This window comes from Trachymyrmex cornetzi, unplaced genomic scaffold, assembly GCF_001594075.2.
Source record: "Trachymyrmex cornetzi isolate Tcor2-1 unplaced genomic scaffold, Tcor1.1 scaffold23, whole genome shotgun sequence".
Lineage (NCBI taxonomy): Eukaryota > Metazoa > Arthropoda > Insecta > Hymenoptera > Formicidae > Trachymyrmex > Trachymyrmex cornetzi.
This window is the reverse complement of record NW_017296956.1, coordinates 2439920-2458968: the sequence shown is the minus strand read 5'-3', so window position 1 is coordinate 2458968 and position 19049 is coordinate 2439920. Positions and strand designations below refer to the sequence as shown.

General features: G+C 35.4%; 2 protein-coding genes across 5 annotated transcripts in view; one reads left to right on the top strand and one right to left on the bottom strand.

The window, feature by feature from the left end:
• Nucleotides 1-19049, bottom strand: part of sev (receptor protein-tyrosine kinase sevenless) — a 40910-nt gene that overhangs the window by 5952 nt on the left and 15909 nt on the right. For 3 of the 4 annotated variants that reach the window (XM_018506969.1, XM_018506971.1, XM_018506970.1), the window contains exons 3-15: nt 11585-11644; nt 11329-11419; nt 7988-8217; nt 7406-7654; nt 6374-6521; nt 5562-6061; nt 5043-5332; nt 4565-4921; nt 4025-4328; nt 3343-3666; nt 2506-3107; nt 1726-2373; nt 140-1527 (exon numbers count right to left, since the gene is read on the bottom strand). In XM_018506969.1, the coding sequence (XP_018362471.1) occupies nt 140-1527; nt 1726-2373; nt 2506-3107; nt 3343-3666; nt 4025-4328; nt 4565-4921; nt 5043-5332; nt 5562-6061; nt 6374-6521; nt 7406-7654; nt 7988-8217; nt 11329-11419; nt 11585-11644 (5191 nt within the window). The remainder of the gene's footprint in view (nt 1-139; nt 1528-1725; nt 2374-2505; nt 3108-3342; nt 3667-4024; nt 4329-4564; nt 4922-5042; nt 5333-5561; nt 6062-6373; nt 6522-7405; nt 7655-7987; nt 8218-11328; nt 11420-11584; nt 11645-19049) is intronic. The other variant, XM_018506972.1, reaches the window with a different exon arrangement.
• On the top strand, nt 8665-10823 carry LOC108760796 (cAMP-dependent protein kinase catalytic subunit beta). Its single transcript, XM_018506973.1, has 2 exons — nt 8665-9083; nt 10104-10823. Exons 1-2 carry the CDS (start codon nt 8757-8759, stop codon nt 10821-10823), a joined length of 1047 nt encoding a protein of 348 aa, XP_018362475.1. The 5' UTR covers nt 8665-8756.

Here is a 19049-nt window from a genome sequence, read left to right as displayed (position 1 = left end):
CTCCAAAGAATTTAGAAAGTATACTTACTTCTATTTAAAACTTTATTGTTAACTTAATATATTATTTATTTTTATAATAATATTAAAACATGCTTATGGTAAGCGTGGAATATTAATAATGTCTCTGTCATACGCTTACCGAGTGTCTGAAATGTAAATCTCCCATCGGATGGTTCCCATATGAAATTTTGATACTTGGGATATTTCAGCCTCAAACGAAACTTGTATAAAGTACGTGGCTGCAAATGTTCTATACGATACATCACTTGGTCCTCGTTCACCTCAACGTGTTGCACGACTTGCCACTTTTCCATTGCAACGTCCTGGTACTCCAATATGTAACCAATTGTTAGATTGACGGTCGGGATCCAAGATATATTCATGCTGTTTACGCTGACTCCGGTCATTATTAAATTATTTGGCTCCGAGTACATGCGGATGCGTTGCCTGAGACTGTCGTTGTAAAAATCGTTGAAATTGACAGGATACACGCGTACGTACACCAGGTACTCCTGTCCTGGCAACAACGGCTGCAGCGTTGTGAAAAACCTGCCATCCGTTGTGCGTTTGGGCTCCTCGATTAGCTGCTCGCCCTTCTGTCGCATGCCGTTCTGCAAAAGATCATTCGACCTCCAATGCACCTCGTAGTGCACCACTGCGGAGTTCAGCATCTTGGGTGGCATCCAGTAGACCTCCGCCAACGTTGGCGTTAGAGCCTGAATCGTAACATTCTCTGGCCTGCTGGGCTTGCCCACGCTGGTCTTAAGCACCACCTCCTCACCGAATTCCAATGTTTTTTCGTATAAATTGCTCAGTGCCAATTTCAACTTGTATTCCGTGAATGGCTTTAAATTCTGAATCTCGTAACGCCTCTCATACGTCTGCACACAGATCTGCTCAAACTTACTAGATTCATTCTTCAAACGGTGAGACACATTGATAGTGTACAGCGTAGTGGGTAAACTATATTTTTGACATCCGTACTCAAGTTTGGGTTCCGGAAGACTAACAATGATGCTATTCGCTGTTTCGTTCACTCTCTCAACATTATAGCCCGTTTGACGGGGTATCAGGCATTTCATGATGGGATAGGGTTGTAAAGATGTACCAAAGGCAGTGATTCGATTTACATTAGGTAGGTAGAAATTCTTCACTTCCGAATTAGATACATTTTCCTTGTCCTCCATGAAGAAATATTCCTTTCTCAAAAAATGGATTTGATTTTTTCCATCATACCAGTATATGTTCATTTTATCGACCGTCAAAATCTGTATATTGGAACTCGCTCTTAATATCATTTCGCACGTGCAGCCGTAAATATCAGCTACGTTTAATCGATTCTCATCCGACGTCCAATACATCATCGGTGTTTGAATATTGGTTTTGTCAATTGTGAATGTGAATACATTTTTTGGTTTTTGTGGACAGGTACACGTGCTATCATTATTTCCAAAAAAGTATTGCACATTTTTTCCCTCGAAATCCGACTGCATTATACTGTCATTTGGCTCAATCCAATATAAAGACCTGAAAAATATTTTATTTCCTCTAATTTTAAATATCATTTTAAAATAAATATAATCAAAACTATACATATACATTTTTTTTGCAATTTCATGCTTTTTAAATCATAATTTATCTTGATTACAGTAGTTAGCATATTGAATAATTAAAAAATAACAATTATAATTTAAATATTTTATATAGATAAAAATATTGACGTACCCCAGAGATGGCAAGATATCTAAAACTGTAATACTGCCTCCTCTTCTCAAGATATTTTTGTACTTGATTATGCCTGCCTGCAACATTGTTAAATCCAATCTTTTGATGTAACTGTTTCTATTGTTATCTTTGTTTTCGCCTTCCACCCAGTACAGATTTCTTGCTACCCAATCGACGCAGAGGCTGTGCGTATTGGTTCTGTTTAGACCGAGTATTTTTGTCACGCTGGTTCCATTTGTCAACGATGTCACCAATTCCTGCATTTCGCTGATCCAGTAAATCTTATTCTCCTCTCCCAAGTAATCGATCTCTTTCGCAACGTGCCTGGTGATCGTATTATTGATCTCTCTATCCAAGTCTGACAATCTCACAGCGTCATTTGTGGCGACTAATAATTTGGGCACCGGATTCTCGTACGTGGTCGACACATTGATAGGATCCGTGTAAGGACCAGCACCGATCTTAGTATACGCTCTTACTTTGCAGTAATAGGTCATGTTAGATGTTACATTAGACGTCGCATACTCCAGCATGGTAGTTTCGATGCTGCAGTTGTTACAAATAAATACTTCCGTTTTGTTCACGACATGCCAACATTCGACAATGTATCCTTGAATTACTCCATTTGTAAACTCGGGCGGATCCCATCTGTGAAATAAGATATTTTAACGTTTTCTATATCGTATATCTGTAGCGAAATTAAATCTTCTACATATTTGTACAAGATATATACAAATCAAAGAAAATAAAAGTATAGGCATAGGATTCTAAATTCTGTACCTAAATATCAACCAAACTTTCATGTCCATGTGTACGTTTTTCTTGCTGAACTCTACGAATGCTCTGGGAGACGTTGGCTGGCTCGGTACGCTCTGTGGAGATCTCAGGATTTTCCGAGAATGATGTGCCGTTTCCCAGTAAGTAAATGCTTTTACAGTGACTTCCAGAACGGAATAGGGCAGGATCTGATCCGAATTGTTGTATGGCATTGTCGTTTCGATCGTGATTTCCGGGTTTGAATTCGTATTAATGTAATCTGCGAATTTCACCTCGTAAAAAACCGTGCCGTAGTTGATGTTCTTCACGGGGTCCCATGATATGTTGAAGTTTCTCCAGGTACCTTCGACTCTTATGCTATCGAAATCAACTGCGTTCGGTAAAACTACCACCGTTTCTGACGTCAGACTTTTTGGATACTGATGATGCGCGGGATCCGTAATGGCTACCATGTACAAGCTGGACAAAGTGATTCCGTTGATTACCGCGGTATTCTGACCGGAGAGATCACCGATCACTGCGTTTCTGTCGTCCTGTAGCCACAATAGGTGCTCAGAAAAATAGCACAAAGGTCCTTGCATGTTTGGATGTTGCAAAGCAGAAACCTTTAATTAAAAAATTTATTATTTATATTATTTTTATTTTTAACTATTTATTTTATTTTTATTATGCTTAATTATTGTATATCATTAATAAATAATTAAAGTCGTTGCCGCGAGATGTATCTATAATTTTATCACTTAAAATAATGATTAAGTAATAACAAATAATTATTATGACTAATACATAATATTTAAAAATAATGGAATTTATAAAACCATTTGATCGCATAAAATGTACCTTTTCTGGAATGATTTTTTGATTCATTGAAATTCTTTCGGACGTAGGTGCACGGTAGACAATGGATCCACTTTCATAGCTTCGAACGATCCAGTAAACGTATCTGTTTTCAGTATCGAGAGTTAATCCCATCACTTGTTTTCCATTGAAAATTTCATCCAAGTGATAGTATCTCCTGTCTTGTCCATTCAGTCGCGCAACTTCCACTGCGTGACCAGTGGACCAGTACAAGTACGCCTCGAGAGAGTCAATCATGAGTTCTTTTACAATTGCTAAGATAGACATCGGCTCTTGCTGAGATCCATTCAGGTTCGCTCTTGTTATCTGTATATTGAAAATAATATCCATAGAATACAAAAATAATATGAAAATTTTACAATCGCTAAAGATTTAAATGGCAATCATAGAATCTTATAATGTAATGCATATTCTGTAAATATTTTTTGCTTTTAATTTTATAAATACAATGAAGAACGTAAATAATGGAATTATTTACATTTTTATTATTATTTTTGTTAGTATTTACTATTTACGTTTTTATTATAAATTAATCTAAAAACAATGAAGAACGTAAATAATGGAATTTAATATAGTTAATTTGTTTTAAATTAAGGAGACTAAGTACACACACACACACACACACATACACTTGGGTAAAAACTAAAGATCTAATTATATTTACAATTTGCTGTTTTGGATTTGCCCAATATAGCTTTTTCGATATCCAGTCCACAGCGACGCTTCCCACCGAATGTATGTTGAGTTTTGTTTTCTGATGATTGCTGACATTATAACGATACAATGCGGAATTATTTCCCACTATATACAGCACGTCCTTATACCAACTAATATCAACAATATGGAATTCGTTTTCGGACTCCTTTAAACTCGCCTTGTTAACCAGCGTGTCGATATTTTCACCAGTTACGTCGCTTCTCAAAATTCCTTCGTTCGACGACCACAAGATAGATGCGTGTGAACCGTTTCTAAATATATAATTTTATTTAATTACTAATTGAGATAATTGGCACAAAGTGCAAAAACTTTGTAAATATAAATTCTACGCACGTAAAGCTTTATTAAAAAAAAAAAAGTAATTGATAATATTGTATAGAATTTTTTTTAAATAGTTAAAATCAAAATTATATAAACCTGATATATTGAATTTATTATTTATTATTCATTAAATTTCTTACCAAATAAAATTATTTATTAATATTACCTTAAGGTTTGTCCTCGAAACTCCGTGGACCACGGTCCTCTGCCGGCGCTGGTGTAGGCCGCGGCTTTGATTGAATATTCCGATCTTTCTCGCAAATTATGAACAGTATGAGACGATCCGGCGATACCTTTTTGGTGAATAGTTTCGCCAGTAGATTCGTCCTTGATTTCGAGCTCGTATGACCAGTTTTGCCAGGCGCCCTTTCCTTGGCCGCCCAGTAAATGAGGAGCTTGCCACGAAACCTTTGCCCTTTCCGCTCCTAGAACAGCTTGCACTCCTGTGGGTGGATTCACTGGCACTGGAACCGGCTGACTTGCATTCATCAATACGGTCACGCTTACGAAGGAAGTGTCAGACCTAAAAGAAAAGGAATAGTTATGCGTTATTAATGTTTTATTAAGCATAATTAATATTTTAATTTTGCAGTTAAACGCATAAAATTGAATAAAATCATTTTGAAAATTAAAAAAAATATTACTTGTCAGGATAGGAATTGTGGAAGTATCTGTTTTGACCAGCATGATAGCCTTCAGTGAGGACCTCTTCGCCATTAGTCCAGTAGAACAGTCCGTTTGCCATAGCTAGTGAAATAACGTTATTGAATTTCGGTTTCTGCGTATTCGGGCGAAGATTAACAACTTCGCGACCATCTAACGATACAGATATCACTGTGTTTTTAGTGTGGTCAGGAACGAGCAATCGAAAATTCGTATGGTCTACCGTAAAAGCACCCAAATGAGCATCTTCGAGAATTAAATCTGGTCGAACCTAAAAAAAATAACATCGAGAAATTCTTAAAATGTAATTACTATATTTATCAATGTCGTGACATCTTTAAAGATTATTTAAAGTGTTGTAGACTAAGAGACGCAAAATCTTTATACATTTAAAATCGAAAATAATTAATTTTAAATATATAAATATTTTACGTCTCTTAATATAATTTAAAAAAGTAAAGACTTTGATAATATAATGACAAAATAAAAATAATTGGCACCTCATGTTTCACACCGTTGCTGATAACGGCTAAATCTAATCTGTACAGTCCCGCTTTAGTGACCCAGAAAAGGTATCCGTTGTAAGGATCAATCTCGATATGCGAGGGTCGAGTTAGAAGTCCAGCTACGGCCACTGTCAAACTCTTGCCATCGAGATTGCATCTGGCTATCTGCCACGTCGCGGTTGTCGCGTGTTTTACTTCTCCTAAGACGTACAAGTGAAGATTCAGCCAGTCAACGGAAAGGCTCAAAGGTTTGAAGTTCACTCCGTCGGGGATCAAAATGGCCCTCGGTATGGATTGCTTGATGATCGAAGTTCGGTACACATAACCCATCGAAGTAGAAACGAATAATTGAGCCGATGCCACGTGTATTGCAACGCCGCGGATTACACTTCTGGTTTCGTAAACGACGCTAGGCTCATCCAACATATCAGCACCCTGCTTCATGACCAAATGCTCACCTCCGAGGATGAGAATCGGTTGTTGAGTATCCTTGACTAAAATTTGTCATTATTCGTCTTATTAGTCATTTCAAAACGTACATTTTCATGTCATAGACGTAAATTACAAAGTCTGTAAAAGTGTACGTTAAAAAGCTAGATTGTTTGAATGAAATTTGGTCAATAAATAATAAGATTGACGATATTTATCTTAAACTATTTTGCGTATATTATATTTTTTTGGCAGAAAACAAGATTTGTATTCTTTCTACTGTCGAAGGATACTCTATTTCTTGAAAAGTTAAATATCGTGTGACAAATTCCTTTTTGGGTTAACGTTAAATATATATTAATTTTCTCGTAACGTACCGGTAGGTTCTGGAATCGTAGAAATATAGATAGTTGCAGGCGGACCCTCACCGACACTATTTCTCATAGTCACACTAACAGAATAATTCTGATTGGGTTCGAGGTTTTGAAACATATAGTGATCGGTATTCTCGGAGACTGGAATATCCTGTCGATAAAATGTAAGATATACTGTATAACTCATGGAAACGCATCCCTATTGCTGGGAAGTAGATATGCAGGAGAATAAAAGAACGCCATGCCAGAAACTTTTGCAGATAATCTGGTTTGTGCAAGTCGTCGGACTAATGTTAGAGGATACCATAATTAAGATGCGAGGAATTTACCATTAAAGCAGTATAATCGAAGTTAAGATCAAATAATTAATGCCATTGCGCTTGCATAAAGATTTTACGATACTCGATTCACCGACTTTTCTTATTCTTTAAAACAAAATAAGAAAATTACGCTATCTGAGTAACTAAAGAAATAAAAATTTCTTGAATATTCAGAAATTTTATCAATGAATACGTGCGCAGTAATACTTTGCGTGGCATTAATGCTTCGTAAAGCATGCATTTTTTGTAAATTGATATTAGTATGCAACACAAAAAGCTAAAAGGTATGAAGTAAAATTTATTGGCTTTCATCTTTAGGATATCGAATACTTCAATAGAAGTCAATATCATGACGGAAAAAATCTTAAATATTTTTAATGTAGCAGCAGATATTATCTTCTATATCGCGATTCCTAATTAAAATTTAATTTATGTGGCCAATAAATTCTCTTCAAATAGGATAACGGAGTCTACCTTGCAGAACCAGTTGCACATCTTTCTTTTGCAAACAACAGTTAGATAGTATACAAAGCGTGACGACGCCGATGCGCCTTGCAAGCGCATGAAAATGTCGACTATATGGCAGTGCACAGAGTTGAAAGAAAAGAAGAAATGCTTGTGCACAAGTAAGTAACGCGAAGGACACGTCAATGCGTATGCTAAAATGTAGAATAAACATGTCTCTAGACTATATACTTTCTGGCGTGGCGTGTACCTTAAGCTGGTTCAACCCCTTGTGTTCAACCCCTTGCAGACGCAGGACATAAGACAAAAGTGGCCCGTTCGGGAATGGGCCTGGTTCCCAAGATACAGAGACGCGGTAACTGTCTACCGCTGCCACTCTTACAATTACCGGTGCTGATGTCGGTAGATCGGCCGCGTATGTTAATATTACCACGCTCGGTGCTGAGACGATCGGCTCTGGATTGTGTTGCGATGATTTCAGGAGTAGCGCTACGCGAAACTGTAAACGCCAGCGTTCGTTTCATGAATGTTTTCATGAAGAGGTATCCGTAAGGAAAGAAATGGTTCAACAGTTTAAGAATATTCCACTTAAAGTCTACATTAAGTCTAGATTAACGTTTATTGACGGAATCTCTCGAGGATAATGGGAATAATTTTATATTTCGTTAATATATGAGCAACAGTGATTTATTAAAGTATTACAAGTATGAGTAGAAAATTAATTCTCAATTTGTAATTAATGAAGAGATCTCCTCAATTAATCCTTCTTCATTTCCGTGTTCAATTATTATGCTTCCAATTTTGCCCCGTTTTCTTTTCATTCCTTACATACCCTGTACTTTGTGTACGGCTGCAGGTTCTCCACTAGTATCTGATCACCTTCGCCCCATGACTGATTGCGGCAATATTGCCACGTCTCAGCTAATTCTTCGTATCTCCATTGCACCAAGTATGAAATGCCAGCGCGTCTGTCTATGTCTACACCTTTCCATTCGAGGCTGAGCGACGTCGCCGTCAATGAGTCCGCAACCAATGCCGGCGCTGGTGGAATACCGATTTCCGCTGTTCATTGAAAAGATTTTCTTATTTAGTGTAGAAAAAACTTTATAACTAAAGTACAAATACTTAATTTTATTTATATCTATAAATGCACTACAGACCAAAAGTTTGGAAACTTTTTAAAAATTGACATTTCTTGGATTTACTTATTTTCAAATAAGTATAATGCATTTTTTTAAATAATAATTTTTTAAATCCACAGTAACTGTGAATAATCATCTAAAGAATTTATTGTTAAAAAACACATTGTTGAATATTTGAGTTTAAACAATCCCAAAAATATCAATTATTAAAAAATATTTCCAAACTTTTGATCTGGAGTGTACATGTGTGTACAGAAAGCGGAAATAATTTTTAAAAAAGAATTTAATTTTTTTGATAGAAATAATGCAGGAGCAGAAATAATACTGCAACGCAACGGAATTATGAAAAACAATATAAGATCATATCGTTACGCAGAGCAATTTTAAACAATACGCTCTGTCATATCATCTTAACCCTCCACTTCGAAAGTGAAGCGTTAAACGCGATTTGAACGCTCAATGGTCGACACTGAAAGAGAACGGATGTTTATGGAATATAACGAAATTCTGGACGGCCTGAAGACGTCGTTCATGGAAAAGTGGAGGATAAAAATGGACGATCAGGGGAAGGCAGATGATTTCGAGCGTTACCGAACTGTCGGCACCGGTGCCTTCGGCCGCGTTATGCTCGTAAAGCACAGGTCAACGAACACGTACTATGCCATGAAGGTTCTCGACAAAGCAAACCTGGTGAAGACAAAACAAGTAGATCACACGCTTAACGAAAAACGGATCCTGCAGTCTATCAACTTTCCCTTTCTGGTCTTCATGGAGTTCTGCTTCAAAGTAAGGGTTGAGAATTGAAATAGTAACGTTACTAATCTTTCAAGTCTCGTAAATACACAGAATTTTTTTTTTAAACAAGAAATTAAATTCACAAAGAAGTTACACAGTTTGCGAGTTATCTAATTATCTTCTTGTCTCCATACATTATACATTATTAAGTGACAACGTTTCCTAAACACTGTCACATTACAATTGACTTTATCAGAACTTCTCCTTCAGAGAAGCGGCTTATCGAATTGTTTCTCACCATTACGAAATGAACTACAATGTTCACAAAACGTTTAATGATATATCAAAGTATGGAAATAAATTGCGTACACTGTAAAAAATATTGGTGTAGATTTAATAACATGTGATGTCTTGTATATAATTCTCACCATGTTAATGTTAATATTAACAGTGTGGATTTATAATCCTTAGCGTTTATATCAACATTATCATGATATAGATTTATATAATTTTCACGGAGTGCGAGCGTGGCATAGTAGCAGCGCACGAGACTGCTATGCCAAAAGATCCCGGGTTCGATCCCAGGCAGAACCAAAAAATTATTCGAACGCTCGTAGCTCCTCTCGGCAGGCAATGGCAAACTACCGAGAAGTATCTTTGCCAAGAGAACTTCTCTAACAAAAATCATTGTTCGGAATCGGACGCTGTAGGTCGCATATGACTGTACAATCAGCATGCTGCGCACCATAGCCATATGAGAGAAGTCACCACTACATCTTTATTGTTACAATGGGAAAAAGAAGTGCTAGAAAGATGCCAACCTGGTCTATTATCACAAATTATCTGTTGATAATACACCAGGTTCGCATTTTTCTCAATAATTTTATTTTTCGCAGAGTAAAAATTATATAAATATCACATGATGTTAAATCCACAATATTTTTTAGAGTGTAGCTTCTTTGAAGAAAATGATAGCTTTAAAAAACCGAATAATTTCTCTACATTTAATAGATGTCCAAAAAGCTCTTTTATAAAACAGACACATAAACGTATTTTAATTCCTATTTTAAGGACAATTCGTATGTGTACATGGTGATGCCGTTCGCACAGGGCGGCGAGATGTTCACCCATCTCAGACGTATGGGGAAGTTTGATGAGTCGCTAGCGAAGTTTTATGCCGCCCAAGTAGCCTTAGCCTTGGAATATCTGCACCACTGCAGTTTGATCTACCGGGACTTGAAGCCGGAGAACATTCTGATACAGAACTCTGGCTACATCAGGATGACCGACTTTGGTTTCTGCAAAATGGTGGACGGTCGCACATGGACATTGTGCGGTACACCAGAATACCTAGCGCCAGAGGTAATTTTATCAAAGGGTTACGGCAAAGCCGTCGACTGGTGGAGCTTTGGTGTGCTGATCTACGAAATGAACGCAGGATATCCTCCTTTCTACGCGCACGATCCTATGAAGATCTACGAGAAGATCATTGCTGGTAAATACAAGTTCGCGCATCATTTCGGAGAAGAGTTGAGGGATATACTGAAGAATATTTTGCAAGTGGATCTGACGAGAAGATGCGGCAATTTGAAAGACGGTAGTATGGACATCAAGAGGCACCGCTGGTTCAAATCTATCAACTGGATCGAGATTTATCATCAGAAAGTACAGCCGAGTTTTATTCCTCATTGTAGTAATAGCGGTGATACTACCAATTTCGATCTTTACGATGAAGTACCTCTCGAGGTTTCGTCGTTTGATCAGTATAGTAAGGAATTCGCGAATTTTTAAAAATAGCAAAGTAATATAAAAAATAAGAAATTATAATGGAATTATATGAAAACGGTTAATTGTGTATGAAAATATCTTTAAGTATTTTTAATCTATGTCCGAATTAAAATTAATTTACGATGGCAATTATTAATCAACAACATTCTTTAAGCATGTCAGAACAACTTTATGTAAACTAATAACATAAAAAAGAGAGAGAGAAAGGAAGTACACAATCAAAGATATGCATTTTTCAAATTTAAATATATATTAGTACTTTTTTTTACGTATCTAAGTGTTCCATACTTAAATACAATTAGGTTGCATAAAGTGATATTTAACGGTAGTGAGTTTGAAGCAATATGTTGATTTATGTTGACATCAAATAAAAATACTTTTTACTCTGATAAGATTTATAATAATAATTTAATTTTGTATTTGTGTATTACATTTATTATGTGAATAAATGTACAGCTATCAAGTAATTTATAATTTTAAATTAATATCTCGAGAGATACACAATTACCTTTGAGCTGTTGAAAGTAACGATTTAACGCGTCGTGGCAGCCCAAAACGCAGTACAATTCCTTTGGTGGTAACAATTCTTGCGTCCCATTCTGTAAACATATATCGGGCTGACATTAAGAGTTTTATTTCTATAAAATTAAGAAAATATTACGTAAAACTGTCGTGCGAAAAACTACGTTACGAGTATAGTGCAGCTTTACGTAAGTTTCTCTGATAATAAATGTCATAAAAATAAAAATGACTGCGATACTAACGCAAACAGCTTGGCAGCTTGTGTCGAGCGCTTGTTCCCATGCTTCGCAGCCTTTTGTACACTGCAATAATAAACATAAAGATAAGAAAACGACAGTAGAGATATTCTAATTTCACGTATTTGTAGAAGGAACGATCTCAGTCTTACTAAATCTTGTAAAAAATTTCGAACCAAAAATGCAGAAAACAATTATCCTTGATCTTCTTTCCAGTAAGTAAAATAAATGCATTGTTTCATGTTGGTTTCTTCTTGCTATAGAATCTACAGTGCTAGTTTTTCGAATGTTGTTGCTTTTGTATGAATAAACTTTGTTAATTATGTGCTAGGTAATATACATAATAAACAGTTTTGCCGAAATTATTTAAAAAATTAGCTAGTTGTAAAAACAATTTTGTTGGACCATTAAAAATAATTATATTAGACACTCAAACTAATTGCTAGAAATATAAAAATTTTTTGCAACATTATCATCATGCTTGTACCTACATAATTATTTTGACAGTTCAAAATAATTTTTAAACCTATATCTCTATATAACCAAATTTTTATCTTTAATAAAACTATTCATTTTGTGTATATAAAAATAAAATATTCTAATGTAAATGAAATAAAAATAATTTAATATAAACATAAAGGCCATAAAAATATTTTCAAGTTTGGATGACGAACTTTGCCTTCATACAAGTCTTCCCTCTTGAAAACGATATGAATTACCTTTTAGAGCATAATGAATTTAAGTAAAATACCTACGTAATTAATATTATATCGCAGTATCTAAACAAAATTCGATAAATATATAAATAATTTTTATATTTCTCTTTTAAGAGCGTTTAAAACAAAACATATTTCACGAGGGGTTACTATTATTTTTAATTTGGCGCTATTTCTTTTAATAATTAAAATTTTTCGCAGTAATTGCATACAATATTCGCGGCTATCTCATCTCAACACATTTAATGTTTCATGTTCTGGGCAAACAATGAAATGCATCACGCGTATATATTGGATTTGTGGAAAATCGGTCTGTCCGATGCGCATCCTTCCACCGAAGGTCGTCGAGCGTTCAACAATTCGCTAAAATACAACTCCGGAAGTGGTCGAACAATGGGTCACGTTATCCGGAGCAAAGTGACATAACTCGTCGTGCCGCTACGTGGCGAAACAGTAATTTTTCGTGGCCGATCTCGGGCTGCTTGGCACGTGCCTCAAGTAACGCCCACGTTCATAAGACGTTCGTTGCATGGTACCATGTCGGGCATGGATTTGCGAACTGAAGTTTAACGCATTAACTTTCTGCACGAGAGGATGTGGGCATTTGTCGTCGACAACAAGCCAGCTGTAACCGAGAACGCGTACGGCTCAGCTTTCACTACGCCAATGCACATTGTTTATCTTATGGTTTATTGATGTGAATCTTTCGGGGCCATGGTAGTCTCTTGAAAATAATCCTTGAGAGAAGGCCCGTGTTCACATCAAATAAAAATACATATTTAAATTTAGTGAGTACTGTTTTATGACTTTGCTCAACCCAGAGGAACTGAGAATAAATTTATAAAGATAAATGTAACTATTATTGTTGAAGAGGACTCCAAAGTTCAATATTTTATGCATTCATCAATAAAAAAGAACAAGTCGTCTTTATATTTGCATGCTTCATTAACGCGCTGTTAATTCTTATTAATCTGGTTTCAATTAGTTTTATTATTTTTTTAAATGCGAAAGTTTTTTAAGTTACTTTATATAGATTTAATTGATATATGTATACTGAGAGAAGAGACATATAATATGTATGATTTTTGCATTAGTTTGATTTCTTCATTTAAATTTAATATTATTATTGAATTTTAAATATTGTACATACGATGCGATAAACGAATAAATATTAATTATACAAGAAATAAATGGCTAAAAGCGAATTTGAATAAATTTTAATGCTCTAGATTTTTATTCTTTTGAATGTGAGAAATTTCTTATGCAATACGTCGGACATAGATGTATAAAGTGTTGTTGAGTTTTTAAAGAAAACATTAAAATGAAACAAGCATTCAAATGTAACTGAAAGTATAAATATACAGAAGCAACTTGTCTCTCGAGTGTTTTGAGAGCGTAGCGATTTCTACAATAGATCTGTAGCTCTGTTTTTGGAACATTTCGATCATCACATTTTTTAAAATTATAACTAATACGATGATTTTGTTTTAATTCCATAGTTTTCTATCATACATATTTAATTGAAATAGTACTTTTCATGAAAGAACAATATTTTTTTCTCCTTACTTTTTTCTTGTCACTCCATTGTGATAATTTTATCGGCCTTAGTAATAAATAGATAAGTATAATTTCGTAATATATAGTAGATCTATTTTAACCTCCGGATACAAGAGGTGCTATTTAACAATTGGCGAACTGATCGACACTCCGCTTAGTTCGAGAGGCGCCGCATATAAATAATACTGCACTGGGCATTGCAGAATAATAAGCAAATTACATCGTACGAGAAACCCAATTTCCTTGAGCGAACTGTGACGTACTTTTATTTTTAATCTAATTATAAAATTAATTGAAATTTAATTACGAATTAATTTATGCTAAATGTTTGTTTTTCAGTTTTAAAACAGTTATATTTTTTGAGAGAAACATAATAATTACACTCGAAAAATATAATTTTAAAAAATCGGTCTGAGATATAACATTGATATTTCTCAATGCCGATATTTTTTGTCGTTGTCTTACATCACATATATTTACTGTCAAAACAGACACGAATGAGATGTTTACGAATACTTTCGATAAAATTACAATCATCCACATGTATTAAACAGCCTATACTATATTTTATCATTATATTGTTGGTAAAAAATTGCATTTAATTATTAATGTAACAGTGAAAAATCCGAATAACTAAAACTGTAAACAGACACAGGCAGCTTTTTTAATAATAAACTTATGTTTAGTTTTCATTAACAATTCTTGATTATTTCATCTCTCAATACGCACACTAGGTTTCAAGATTGTTTGATAATTATACTTAAAAAAAGATACAAGTCTGACGTGAACTGTGGATGGAACTTTCGAGACGCTCGTCGCATTATACGCTCATAATAACACGCGTGTATATGATGGTGTTCGAGGGTATCACATAGGTCAGCTCGTATGAAAAGTCCGTGGAAGGAAAGGAACCTCCAGTACCAGATAAACGTTATTAATAATCATTTGACGCTGGAGTTCTACGACAGTTCTGGTAAATCATCGAGACGCGAGTGTCACATCTCAAATCGTAGTCGTTAATTTCCCGCTACAAATAAATTTGTTTTCTTTAATCGCAGAATTATGTCAGCGGTATTTAGTGATCTTTCATTGGCATTTTAAATTGGTAAAAAACATTTGCAAGTTCGATTCTTGCTATATCGTAAAGTTTTGGCGACTCTTCGAATAATTAAAAATAGACTGAAAAAATAAGCTTACTTAAATTTTAACTTATTTAAATTATTTATATATATTTAATAGACAAATATTCAAACGTACTAACATTGGAATTTATACACGTTTGAATTAAATGTATACAATTCGAGTCTCATATCGAGTCAGATATCTAGCATCAAAATTTGCTTTGTAATTCCGATAGCCATAAATAGTCATGCGAAAACCTAAAATGTTTATTTTACTTACGTTTCCTTATCATGTGAGTACGCTGAGAAAAAAAAACTGTTGATTAATGTCTTATCTAATTTATGACCGCAGTGACATCGTTGTACAACTCTTCGCCCTTTTCGATTATTTCGATTAATTTACAGCTTATTTTTAGTAGATTATCAATTTACTTTTTTGTTCCTTAGAAAATATCAGCTTTCTGTGAAGCAAAGGATGTACGGATTTCGAGGTTTAATTCGTTGTAACGAACATCTGGGCGCTTTAATTCGACGTGCCTCGTCAAACATGAGTTTTTAAACGATCTAGCCATCCGCATAATGGGGGTTGACAAAACTATCAGACAGTAGAAAATGGCCGAGCTGAGCGACTCGGCGCAGCGGCCGCTAATTTCTCACTTCCTCATTAAATCCTCACCGGGTATTATGTCCCCAGCTGGGCCCTTCCTCCACATACGCGGCTCCCCGTAGATCGTAGATCTTCGTCCTACCGCGAACGAGCATTTATCTGTCCTCTCCTCGTTTTACTTTAACCCCATTTACTGTTCTCAGTCTGGCTCTGGCAATTATAGACGAGTAGAGAGGAAAAAAGGTAACGGCGCCTTGGATCGTCTTCTTTAAGTAATGTCTTTATAATGAGCTGCTGATTTACATGAAACCGATTATCGATGTCAAATTTTTTAGTAAATACTGTTAAAAGATCCTCCTTTGCTTTGATTGTCCATGATAATTTTTATATCTGCTATATTTTATATATTATTATATTATTTATCAAAATAAGACGTTATAATATAAATTATTATGTACTCTTGAAAATAGGTAAATATTATATAGCACATAATATTCAAAGCAATATGGAAAAATAACGTCAATATGAGCAAAATTCGAGATGTTGTAATATGTCAAATAATTTATTATATATAGTATGACAAATTTTATTAATAAAGATTAAAAGACTTTCATGTTCCGTTTTAATATTTTAATTATGTAAAATCTTTATGAATATTATCACTGTTGAAGAAGACTCTGTGTAAACAAAACATACAGTACTCCATTTTTATGAATAAAATTTGTTATATTAATAAATGATAAATTATTATATTTGTTACATTACATCTCGAATTCTGTTCGCTGTTGATCTTATTTCAATATATAGGTACAACATTCGTTTAAATATCACTTTTAAATGCAGATATCTCTATATATTTTAATAAGTAACAATTTTTTATAATAACGGTGATGTTTATAGAAAAATTCCGCCAAATAGTATACTAAATCTCTTTCTTTCCATTCATTAGTTGTAGTAGTTGAGAGTAGTAGTTCTGGTTGTAGTAGTTAGCATCTGGCAATCTTTACACTCGTGGCAGCAATTTTCAAGTCAAAGTGGCTTCTGGCAGTGACCACTTTCAAGCAGGGACATTTGTATGGATACATCGCTGTCAGTGGTCCTTCACTTTACTACGTTGTCAGACAAACACACTCGATCGTCTGGTTTCTTGGCGCATGATACACGGAAATAAGTGTTTATTGTTTGTCCGTGGTTAACGTTTTTCTCCAAGTGTTCATAAAGAAAATGCTATGTAGAGTGTATCATAAGAAAAACATTTAAGATTTAAATTTCTTATACATTTATAATTTTAACACGCAACTTGTTTAATTAATTAATTTTGATACCTTTGTTTTTATTGTTTGTCACAAAAGCGTTGGATATATTTTATCTCGAATAACGAGTGCAATTTATTAATAATAAACTCTTCGTAGAGATCGGAAGTAGTCATCGACGGATATTTCCGGAGGCGAGGGGATGCAAGGCTACATTAATATCCGAGAGCCAACCAAAAAAAAAATGAGAGGGCGTCGAACAAAAGAAATTCCAGCGGTATTAATTCGTCGTTATCGACCTGTGAAATTACCGGAAGAGACGTAAAGTCAATCCGCTGATCATGGAGTGAACGTTGAATGAGATCGACAAACACGCAGTACACTCCATATCGATTAATTAGATAAATCAATTACGAAGGTAGATTTCTAAAAATAGATTAGCAGTAAATATTTTACTTCCTTTTTTGTGTATATATAAAAAAAATAAGACAGAATTTAAAAATACATAAAAATATATTAAATATAAAAAACAAGACAAAATTTAATTTTATCCTCTGTTAAAATTTAAAAAAATTTAAAATAACTGATGCAATTCGGGCGCGAGACGAAAGATAAAAAATCGAGTGGAATTAAAAAGTAAAAAATCGTTATCTCAGCCAAAAGAATGCGACAATTTAGCTAAAGGCTAAAAGTGGGTCGCGTCGAAGCGCGTAAATGTCTAGGATCGCGAAGTGTCTTCCTCCACCTACGTTGCCCCAATCCGTTACTCGTACGCGTTACTGGCAACTTACGAACCGTGAAACGAGCCGAGGGAGGAAATCGTTTTAAGCGCAATTCGCGTGGTAATTCGTTTTCCAGGCCCCGTTCCGCAACGCGTCCAACGAACGCCGAGTCGCGCGCGATATCCTGAGCGGCACGAACGAGTCCGACTCATTGATGTTTTTTTTTTTCGCAGACATGACAATTAGGCACGCCAGGATCTTTTCTGTTCTTTTTTTTTTACGGTGTTAATTATCTCGCTCGTTCCCTGTTCCTGGAGACACGCGTTACTGGATATCCTTCCGGTCCCCCGAAAATCCTTTCATTGGAATGTGTATTTTTGACGATTTTGAAATAATAAGCTAATGACAAGTGTTAACAGAAAATAATTTCTTTTAATTGTGATAATTCTTTTAACTCTTATAATCCTATGAAACGTAGTTTCATGGAAATAACCCTTTTTATAACTTTTTATAACTTTACATAGAGAGAATTCAAAGTTTTCTTTACAAAATAATTGTATCTATATCGAATGTTTGATATACATATTACTAATTTAAATCTCCATCTTCTTCACATAATCAAATAACTTTAAAAAACAGTTTAATTTCTCTCTCTCTCTCTCTCTCCAATGACAAAAGTAAATATTGACAAAGGATCATACTTATTTATCTCGTCGTGCGACGGAAACTGGAAATACAACAAGCGCGCGACTCCAGTTACTCTCCCAATTTCCCCGTTTTTCTCATTCGCACTTCCGTTTCGGATAGAAAGGAACTGAGAGAGAAACGGAGAGAGAGAGAGAGAGAGAGAGCGAGACGGGTGAAGCGCGAGAGAGTGAATCCGGAGTCGCACGGTAATTTGGCGACATCCGCCATCGGTCGCACTTGTACGCGATCCAATTTAAAAGCACGAAGCCGTACCAGAGAGTAAAAGAGAGAGAGACTGGGCCATTCTTTCATTCGTACGCAATGCGTTTCGTACGTACGCACGTCGGTCCCATTCATCGAGCGCGCGTTGTTTTTTATTTGCCGTTCACCATCTCCGCTGCCGCCGCGAGTTAGGAGTGGCGCCGGGGCCCCCTGGGACACCAGCGGAAGTACTTTCATTGTAAACGAGGGACCGCCGCGCCGTCCCTTCGTTTTCGTCTGCGACGTCCGCACTGGTCATTTGCGTATATCGCACTATCCCGCCAGGATTGCCCGATTATTGCCCCGAACTTTGTTATATCACATGCGATTAAGTTTTATTGAGGAAAGAACAAGACGACCAACCCTTTTAACCCTTAGTACACACGATTGGCTCATCCGTGCCGTGCACGTTTCTTTAGAAGCATCAAGTATTTGTGTATACAATATTTATATACAGGGTGGGGAAAAAGTATGGAAGCAAACAATTATTTCCGAAACTATTCATTTTTCGACAAAATGTCTTAGACATAATTTTTATGGTATGAAA

Excerpts from the sequence above, each read along its gene's own strand:
- LOC108760796 (XM_018506973.1), top strand. The coding sequence starts at position 8,757 with ATGGTCGACACTGAAAGAGAACGGATGTTTATGGAATATAACGAAATT. Across the intron at positions 9,084-10,103 it reads TCATGGAGTTCTGCTTCAAA|GACAATTCGTATGTGTACAT; the intron begins GTAAGGGTTGAG and ends TCCTATTTTAAG.